The sequence below is a fragment of the Rosa chinensis genome, chromosome 7 (genome assembly GCF_002994745.2).
Source record: "Rosa chinensis cultivar Old Blush chromosome 7, RchiOBHm-V2, whole genome shotgun sequence".
Lineage (NCBI taxonomy): Eukaryota > Viridiplantae > Streptophyta > Magnoliopsida > Rosales > Rosaceae > Rosa > Rosa chinensis.
Window position 1 is genome coordinate 20,141,200 of NC_037094.1, and position 10,771 is coordinate 20,151,970.

A 10,771-nucleotide genomic window follows, 5' to 3' on the forward strand; every position below is an offset into this window, starting at 1 on the left:
TTAAAGATTAAAGTTCCTGCTTTCTTGTCTTTTAAATTCCATTATTTTCTGCAGGATTTTCAATATATGAACATGAGCTCGATTATTTAATAAAGCGAAATTGTGGGGATTCACTCTTAAAGAACTTAGAGTGTTCATAATGCTTGGACTAAGAGTGTCCGTAAGCATCAAATTGTGACCATATTAAAACATTATTGTTTGGTCTAATCCAAAAAAGATTCTTCGAAATTGTTTTCTTGGTAGCATAGCTTGGAAATCTTATTATTTTAGTTTTCGTGGAAGTTTAGCTCCGAAACTAATATATCTTCTCTTCTTATTTTCAGGATGTCGAATGAACCTAGACTCGACTTTCCCGTGCTTGACTCAACAGGCTCGGATTACCACAGTTGGGTAACCGATGTTGAGAACCACGTTACTTCAAAGGGAATATAACCCATAATCCAGGCGCCTAACCCGGATCGTGTGTTCGTGCGAACACCTACAAAGCATGCTCAAACAGTTATCTTGATGCGACGCCATATTGACAAGGCACTCAGATTGGAGTATATGTCGATCAAGGATACAAGAAAGCTGTGGGTAGCGCTAGAAGAGCGCTTTGGCAATGTCCAAGATTCCCTCCTCCCTGACTTGAAGGTTCAATGGAACAATCTGCACTTTACTGATTTCAAGTCTGTTACTAAATATAATTCAGAAGCTCTTCACCTACAGTCTATGTTGAGGTTTTGTGGACAACCTGTCATAGAGCAAGAGCTAATTGAGAAAACTCTCTCCACCTTCCCCATTTCAGCCATTGTGGTATCATAGCAATACCGCACTGAAGTCAATGCTGGATGGATCACGAGGTTTCATCAGCTTATCAATCTCATATCTGTAGCTGAGAAACATGATAACATACTCGTGAGGAATTATAATTCAAGGCCTATTGGAACTAAAAGCGTTCATGAGACGAATTATAATGCACCCAAAAGAGGGCGTAAGAAGCGGAACCCTAAGAATAAGGGATATGAGGGACGTATGGGTCCATATAACCGCCCTAACTAGGAAGGAAACCGCAGGTTTGGTGCGGATACACGTGGTGGCAACATCCATCTCACCATAGAGGACTTCAAAGCTGGAGACATCCATCTCACCATAGAGGACTTTAAAGCTGACGATAAAGTGCACAAAGATGCCGCAGACTTTGATTAGATTAGTCCTTTTATTTTCCAACAATTTTTGTAATGGCAATATGTGATAGGAGCATAATTATGCGATATTAATAACGTTAACCTCTATACTTTCTTTGTTAGTTAGTGTATTTTCTCGTTATTTACGTTGTTCACTTGTTTTATAGGTATTTTGAGCAAAGAAGGAGAAAAGAAGTAAAAGAGTGATTGAAAGGCAAAATCGGCAAATCTGCCTGTGCAGATCAGTCAACTTCGACAGATCACTGTGACCACCTCACAATGATCCAGAGAATGATCTTTATATTGCAAAGTTTCGGATGTCTAGTTTCCAGATCTTTTTACGGCTTGTCAATACCATTTTTCTAGAAGAAGTTATGGCCGATTTAGTACAAGAAGGTCAGGCTGCGCGTGAATCTGAGGTTGGACGGGAATTTATGTTTCGAAGCCCAAATCACACTGAGAAGCCCAAGGACAATTTTGTGCTTCATATTCTGACTTATGATGGACAATTGGCATGATGTGAATGGTTGGAATAAGTCATCAACTTCAAGAGCAAATAGGAAAACTCCACCTAAGCACGTGAACGTACCCTAATTCTTTTAGGTTTTGGATTTCCTACACAACAGAAAGATGAAGGCAACCTCTAAGGATATAAAAGGAGATCAATCTGCAGTAGCTCTTGTCTTCTTCTCTTCTCTTCTCTCCCTTCTTCTCTCTTCCTCCCCTTCTTTGTTTTGTTTTCTTCTATGCTTAACTAGTTTCTATTAGTTAGGGGGCTGCTTGAAGCCCAAATCATGATTGTAAACTTATTATGACTTTTAATTAGTTTTGTTTATCTATTGGATGAGAACCTAATTTCTATCTTCACATTGATGATTCCTTTGCATGTTTTCTTTGGTGCGCAACTTAGATTGCATGTTTAGGATTCTATTGCTAAGAATGATCATTGCCTATGCCTTGTTTCGAGGGTTCCGTTGAGAGTTCTAGAGTAGTAAATTGTCTATAAGGCAAGTGATTCGGTTCCTAGGTTAATTGAGACGCGTCGTACTCATGATGTCTTGTGATGTCTCGTTTTTCTTAATCTTAATGATTCCTATGTGTTAAATCTAGAGTTGCGTCAACCTAGGTTGCATTTTAGAAAATAGGTTAGGTGTAGAGCATCTCTCACCTAGCATACAAGTAAGGAAGAACAATAGGTTAATTCAGGTGTTGGGTTAACTTGAGCATCTTCATCCATAAATAAATGAAATTAGGTTGAACATGATTCGTTTACTTGATTGATTGGTGGTGGATGCAATTCCTCTAACTTGATCTTTGATTTTCAAAACCCTGAATCAAGTCTTTTTATTTTCGGAGTCATTTAGTGTTACGTTTTTATTTAATTAGTTCGTCAACCAAAACACCTTAAAAAATTATCAAATTTTGTCAGTAGTTAGTTTATCATGTATAGAGTCTGTCTGTAAATTTTTGTGACATTTAGAATAGTTTAGAGTCGTCTGCCAGTCAGATCTTTCTAACTGAACAGTTTAGGTTTATTTTGTTTTGAGTCTTTAGATTAGTGATTAGACCACAATCTCTTGCGGGAACGATCCCTACTTACCTATACTATTTTCGACATTCTTGTAGGGTTAAGTTATAGGCATTTTTGTGCATCTATTTAAGTGTATAGAAATAGCCTATCGATTTTTGGCGCCGGTCGCTGGGGATTGTTGTTTTTAATTGCTAGTCTTTTTTTTTTTTTAGGTTTTTTTTGTTCTTGATCTATATCTATTCTAACTTTCTTTTCTTTTTATTTTTGTTTTGCAATGTGGCATCCTTCATACGAGATGTGTTCCATATGCTTCTTAGTTGGTCATTCAACGGAGACATGTCCAAACATGCGATATCAAGCTTTCTTCGATCAAAATAACATGTTTGGAGGATATCGAGCAAACCATGGGTATTGGAATGATCAATATGTGCCTGCGTACAATCCGGCATGGGATAATCATCCCTACTTTGAATGGAATGGCTATCTAAACTTCCAACAAGGATCCTTCAATGCGTTTGAAGCTTCTTCATCTTCATACCATGATCATCCGTCGCCAACACCTGAAGGTAACTCTCTTGAAGATTTGGTTGCTTCTATGACTAATACTGCTTCTTCTTGCATACAGAGCATGAAATCTTATACACAAAATATTGGAGAATCTGTTGAGAACATTGGGCAATATGTGGAGATAATTTTGGCCTGCTTGAATCAAGAGTCAAGAGAGCCAGAACCAATTCAAGAGATTTCCACAATTGAGGAGAATGATTGGCCGACAGTTAATGAGATTTGGGAGTGCGCATTACCTCAAGAGAACTCTCTTACACCTATGACAACTCTATGGGAGCCCCCTACAGCCACTATGTTACTTCAATCTCATGATACATCACATGACTCATTCTTAGATGAGGATGAAGACTACACCGTCCACTACATGACCGAGCTTGAAGCATTGGAGGAGGAAGATCCCTTTTGATGATGAGGATTTTTATAATGAAGAAAGTAAGGAGAAGCTTTATGACAATGAGTTCAATGTGCCGGAAGCAATCACAATACCTCATGAAGATCAAGAGTGTTTCAATGATGATATGGGTGATTTTGTAGAAGAGGATACCATCAAATCACATATTATCAGGCCTTTATCTCTAGCACATGGTACACCACCTGATGCTCCCTTGCCATATTCGAGCTCTAGACATGTTTCTTCCATCCAAGAAATCATTGATTTTGTTGATCATTTGGAGATGGTAATTTGCGAGCATCTGACATCTGATAAGGAGATCCTTTTATCCATGCTTGGTGGATCTCACAGGAGATGGAGACAATGGAAGAAGAGAAAGACAAAGAGGATCATCCACTCCCATGTTTCCATTACTCCCAAGCTACCCAAGTTATTATCAAGAGATCATGAAACTTCACTTAAAAGGGTTAAGCATTTGAGTGAACCAAGACCTAAACCTCCTGATTACTCTTGATAGAGAGTAGGTGTGTCAGGCTGAGGACATTAAACCAAGCGCTACTTGGAGGCAACCCAATGATGGAGGAGTTGGAAGTAGCACGGATTGCTCGCCAAACAGATTTGATCTCTCTATCTCTTCCCTTTATTTATGTTCTTTGATTATATTTGCTCTATTGTGTCTTTTTGTTGTGTTTAATTTTTTTTTTTTTATGCTTGATTTGTTCATTGTTGTACTTCATAGTCAAACATTGAGGGCAATGTTTAGATCAAGTGTGGGGGGAAGGTTAAACACTTTGTTGTTTTGCTTAGAGGTTTTGTTTTAGGAGTTTTGGCTTTAATTTCATATTTTTTTTTCGAAATCCACCGACCAGTCGGCGAAGTCTGCCGACCGGTCGTTGTTTGTCTATTTCAGGGTCAGAAGCTCACCGACCAGTCGGCGAAATCCGCCGACCGGTCGTCAAAAAAAAAAAAAACTGAAAAATCAACCAAGAAAAATATATTTTTAGGTTTTGTTTTTGTTGAGTCTTTAGGAGTCTTCCAACAATATGATGAGCATGAACTATCGATTTGAATTATATGGTTACAAGATGATTGCAAGGATGATTTTGGATTCATAATCTTAAGTAATTGCTAATAGACTTTTATGATTATTATGCTTGATTTATGGTGCAATTGATGGTTAGGGCTTATGTGATAACTGAAAATTTGATGGAAGCATGCTAGAACAAGTTAAACTTGATTTAGTCCCTTGTGAGTTATTGAGCCTTTATATGTGCTATTTCTTTTCTGAGTGCTTAGTATAGATCATCTTATTTTCTTGACGAGGATTTTGCTTGATCTCATCTTTTATTCACCTTAGTTGAGACTCGGATTCGACATGCATATTTATATAAGGACAAATGCTAGAACTTGCCCTAAAGCTTCTTGAAGCGTATGGTTGAATTGCATGATGGATGGGAAGGGATGAAGGCACTAGGATTACCACCAAAGCCAAACTAACTGGTGTCCCTTTATGCACACAAGTTGTGCAACCCCCTAGTTAACCCCTTTGCCTACATTTAGCGTTTTCTTTCATCACCCACATAATCCTTAAACCTTGAGCCTAGTGTAGTTTTTCCTTTACCCTTATTCTTAAGATTTAGTGGAGCTATATTCATGAGATATTTCCGTTCAAGGTGATTGTTGTACAAAACAAGTGTGGGGGAATCAGATTCATGATCCAAAGAAAAAATATTTATCACCGTGAAAAAAAAAAGGAATTATTCGGCATTGAAAGAAAAAAATAATACAAAGTTTGGATCTGATTCTCTGTGTGAAAAAGGAGATTGATTAGAAGTGAAGGCCCAACATGAAGAATTTGGCCTTTGTCCTACTTCACAAATGTTGTAGACGTTATACCTTGAGAACTTTAAAGATTTTTCATCTCTTACTTATTACTCGCTCCACTAGGTTTTTAGAATCTTTGTTATTTCCTATCCTTTCTTTCATTAAACCTCAACCCTTGGCCCCATTACAACCTTGAATAAAGACCTTCTGATCTTTGAAGTTGTGCATTCGATTTGTGGAGACTTGTGCAGAGGGGTGAGCATATGGTGTCACTGGCCTTCATCCGAGTTTTGGCATTCCAATCATGGGATTATAATGAAAAAAATATCAGAAAAAGCTTTTCTTTCTTGTTATCATATGTGAGCTATTTGTTTGCCTTATTACATCATTCCTCTCACATATAACTTGAGTGAATATTTATGCTTAGACATCAAGTCAGAAAATCATGAGAGAAAAGAAATTGAGAGCATCCTTGTGAGAAATTAAGTTGAAGCTTGTTTGAAACATGAAGATGTTGAGTTTTCTTTTGTTGCATTGGTTTTGGTTATCTTTGCATAAGATTTTGAGTATGATAGTTATCAAAGTAAATTAGCTCTTAAGTCTGATTATGAGTTTGATTTCATGACTGCTTGAATCTTGTTAACCATAGTTGTGGGCATTATAACTCTCTGAGATGTTTGGAAGACGTTAGGTCTGTGTCTTTTGTTCTAGTGTCTAGTTGTTTGCTAGGGACTAGCAAAGCTTAAGTGTGGGGGTAATTGATAGGAGCATAATTATGCGATATTAATAATGTTAACCTTTATACTTTCTTTGTTAGTTACTGTATTTTCGCATTATTTATGTTGTTTACTTGTTTTATAGGTATTTTGAGCAAAGAAGGAGAAAAGAAGTAAAAGAGGGATTGAAAGACAAAATCGGCAAATCTGCCTGTGCAGATCAGTCAACTTCAACAGATCACTGAGACCACCTCACAATGATCCAGAGGATGAACTTTATATTGCTTCGGATATCTAGTTTCCAGATCTTTTTACGGCTTGTCAATACCGTTTTTCTAGAAGAAGTTATGGCCAATTTAGTACAAGAAGGTTAGGCTGCGCGTGAATCTGAGGTTGGACGGGAATTTATGTTTCGAAGCCCAAATCACACTGAGAAGCCCAAGGACGATTTTGTGCTTCATATTCCGACTTATGATGGACAATTGGCATGATGTGAATGGTTGGAATAAGTCATCAAGTTCAAGAGCCAATAGGAAAACTCCACCTAAGCACGTGAACGTACCCTAATTCTTTTAGGTTTTGGATTTCCTACACAACAGAAAGATGAAGGCAACCTCTAAGGATATAAAAGGAGATCAATCTGCAGCAGCTCTTGTCTTCTTCTCTTCTCTTCTCTCCATTCTTCTCTCTTCCTCCCCTTCTTTGTTTTGTTTTCTTCTATGTTTAACTAGTTTTTATTAGTTAGGGGGCTGCTTGAAGCCCAAATCATGATTGTAAACTTATTATGACTTTTAATTAGTTTTGTTTATCTATTGGATGAGAACCTAATTTCTATCTTCACATTGATGATTCCTTTGTATGTTTTCTTTGGTGCGCAACTTAGAGCATCTCCAACAATAGAGTCATAAGCCAAAGCCATATGAAAAATTTGACTCCCCTAGTGTCATCACTATTCATTCAATTTTTCCATCTCCAACCATGTTTAGTCAAAAGCCAAAGTCATTTAATAAATTAATCATTTTAGAGAATTAATTAACTACAATATGAATTTATATATCATACATAATTATGTTATATAATATATCGTCATTAATTGATTAAAAAAATTATTTATTTATTTTTGGGAATATATATATTCGTGCCACGTGTCAATGCTATTCGGATCCGATATCTTATCTCTATCTCGGTTGAGATTTTATTTATCACGTGATAAGATTAGATTTTCTGCCACGTGTCGTATCCTATCTTCAGATTACGTTTTTGATTTTTATCTGCCACGTGTCGTATCCTATCTTCAGATATCCTTTTCCAACCCTCCATAAATACGGAGTCATTCACTCCATCATAGCTCACCAATTCACAAACACATCTCTTCTCATATCAGAAGCTTAGAAATTCTGAACTTCCTTTTCATTTTATATTTTTGGTTCCTTGTTGCAATGAATAGGTTACGGAAATTGCTGATGCAAGAGGAAGAAGATGCCATTACAAGAAATCGTCAAAGAGCCCTGGTGATGCAGGCAGCTTCCTCTCATATCTTGAGGATCCAAGAGGAAGAATCACAGTGGGGTGGTTCACAGGCCGGGCGCCAGTACATCGCAAGAGATCGAGAAGCTATGGATCGACGATTGAAAGATCTATACTTCACTTCGCCATGCAGGTTCCAGGGCGATATATTTCGCAGAAGGTACAGAATGCGACCTCATGTGTTTGACCAAATGATGCATGATGTCGCCAACCACGATCCGTACTTCGTGCAAACTGATGATGCCTCCGGCAGAGTTGGTTTGTCTACCGAACAAAAGCTGACTTGTGCTATGAGGATGCTTGCTTACGGGCTTCCGGCTGACCTGTGTGATGAGTTTCTAGACGTAGCTGAATCTACAGCTTTGGAGATCTTGTCGCACTTTACTAGAGCAATCTGGAATGTGTACCACGATCATTACCTTCGTCGACCAACTCCGGCAGATTTGCATCGGTTGCTCAATGTTGCTGAGAAAAGGGGGTTCCCCGGAATGGTGGGAAGTCTCGATTGTATGCACTGGCAGTGGAAAAACTGCCCATCCTCATGGCAAGGGCACTTCACTGGTTATAAGGGAAAACCCACAATCATTCTGGAGGCGGTCTCATCATACGATGCTTGGATTTGGCACGCCTATTTCGGACTTCCAGGTTCCCTTAATGATATTAATATACTTGAAATGTCTCCATTATTCAACGAAATATGCACAGGTGAGGCTCCTCGAGTTTCGTACTATGTAGGTGATAGAGAATATGGCCAATGCTACTACCTAGTCGATGGGATCTACCCTAAATGGGGATCTTTTGTGAAAGCAATTAGAAATCCAATTACTCCAGAGCAAGCTCATTTTACAAAGATGCAGGAGTCATACAGAAAAGACGTGGAGAGGGCTTTTGGCATTCTCCAAGCTCGTTTTGCAATAGTAAGAGGACCCGCCCGTGGATGGGATAGGGAGGATCTATCATACATCATGATGACCTGCATTATTTTGCACAACATGATTGTCGATGATGAGCGTGAAGAAGATGAAGAGTCGCCTTTTGACCCCGATGATATCCCCACCAGACCAAGGAAAGCACAAATATATGAGAGGTATGAGGATGATCATGAGGTTGAGCGCAACCGTCCTGAACTTGAGGAGTTCATGACCCGTTACCAGGGGGTTAGATGCCCAATTGTGCATAGAGTCCTTCAAGGAGATTTGGTTAATCACCTCTGGAACATGAAGTTGCAAGCAGAGCGGAACCGCAGATGAAGAGATTGTATTTTCACGCTTTCAATAATTGGCAATGTGGCCATTGTGTGGTTTGATTGTTTGTGTGTTTATGCTTTGTAATGTTGTGTGGTTTTATTTTATTGTCAGTGTGTTTATGCTTTTGTAATGCAGTGTGTTTTATTGTTATGAATAAAAGTGAGATAAAAACAAGTTTTTGTTTTTATTTGTTAACTATAAAATATAGCAACAATTTTATTTCATAATTGAAAAACATAAGTGAAAAAGTACAACCAATAAAATATTTCTAATTTCTCCCCATCCATTGAGTCTCTTGAACTGGCACGTAGAGGTCCAAGTTAGAGTCATTTTCACTATGTGGTGTATTTTCTTCTGGAGAAAAGGAGGGTTGACGAAATGCACTAGCACTAGAGCTTTGTTCCTCCCTCTCAATAATCTGTGCTTGCTTCCTCTCCCAATAACTCCTTTTTTTTGGTGTGAAAATTGACGGATCCACTTTCATTGTGCGAGCATCATCCGCATGCTGCTCAGCTAATTTAGTCTCCTCCCTGAGTCGCAGCCTGTATTCGAGATCGCGCTCTCCTTGGTCTGCAATCCTTTGCATTTGCAATAAGAGTTCACCTGTTTCATCTTGCCTGGATTTTTTCTTAGCAGCCTTTTGAGCTTTTTGACCTGGGGGGCGTGCATGCACATTTGAAGAGCTTGGGGACTCACTCGCGGGACTGCCGTCATCCTCTAAGTTGATAGAGGTAGGAAAACTTGAGCTACCGACATTCATGCCCGGAGGATTGCTAAACTTTTTTGTATCCTTTAATATTGGCCAACAATGCTCAAACGCAAACTCCTCTCCTTTAGCTAAGGTACGATAGATTGACTTAGCTTGTAATATCTATAAATAAGAAGATATTAATCATGTACTATATATATTTATACGAAAGTCAATATACATAACATGTTAAAATAACGGTAAAATTAATTTTAAAAATAAGAATAAAACGTCAAGAATAAGGAGGGTTACCTCGTCGGTGGCATTATCACCACTTCCTCGAAGAAGTGCCGCTTTGTTAAGAGCTTGACGCCATCGAGCGCATGCCGGTCTAATCTTTTTCCAACGACCGTCACACCCTCCTCCCAATCTAACCACGCCTCCGGCAGGCTTGCAAGTCTCGTATACTTCATGTATACGCTCCCACAATTTTTTTTTCTCTTGACTAGTACCCTTAGAGCCGTCTTCACCAACGGTAACTACAGCTATGCACAAGGCTATATCTTCGGCGTCCTTCCAACACTCTTGTCTTGGGTTAGGCATCTTCTAAAAAAATTGAAAGCTAGCTAGATGAAGAACAATGGTGAAAAAGAATGAAATTTGGAGGAGATTGGAGATGTTTTGGTGTGAAAAATTATGAAGAAGAGGGTTAGTATTTATAGAATTTGTTAAAGTTACTGTTCCAACGGGCAAAAAATATTTTCCTGATTTTTAAGAATTTTTTTTTTTATTTTTTCAATTTTTTTTGGGTTTAAAACACATTTACTTTATTATTGACCGTTGATTTTAATCCATACAATTTTTTGAACCGTCAGATTAGATATTCAGTATATATATATATATATATATTAATTTTTTATGTTTAGAAAGATTTAATCTGGGCCTTTCATTTTAAATAGAATTAATGAAGTTGAATCTGGGCCGTTAGATTTCTTACCGTTGGAGAGATTGTTGCCCGTTCTGCACTGCTGGGCCCCATGTGTCGGCTGCTTCTCAGCGCGTGCCTCGCGCGTCAGCCTTTCCGGAGCCGTTTTTTTGTCGTCATGCGGGAGTG

At 38.4% G+C, this 10,771-nt stretch overlaps 2 protein-coding genes across 2 annotated transcripts; one reads left to right on the forward strand and one right to left on the reverse strand.

Annotated features, from left to right (window-relative positions):
* Positions 1-7,634: 7,634 nt before the first annotated feature.
* LOC112177562 lies at positions 7,635-8,972 on the forward strand. Its single transcript, XM_024315842.1, has one exon. The coding sequence runs from the start codon at positions 7,635-7,637 to the stop codon at positions 8,970-8,972; it is 1,338 nt and encodes a 445-aa protein (XP_024171610.1).
* A 265-nt stretch (positions 8,973-9,237) lies between these two features.
* LOC112177564 lies at positions 9,238-10,302 on the reverse strand. Its single transcript, XM_024315843.2, has 2 exons — positions 9,970-10,302; positions 9,238-9,840 (listed from the first exon to the last, which is right to left on the reverse strand). The coding sequence occupies exons 1-2, from the start codon at positions 10,258-10,260 to the stop codon at positions 9,238-9,240; spliced, it is 894 nt and encodes a 297-aa protein (XP_024171611.1). The 5' UTR covers positions 10,261-10,302.
* Between the last annotated feature and the right edge of the window lie 469 nt (positions 10,303-10,771).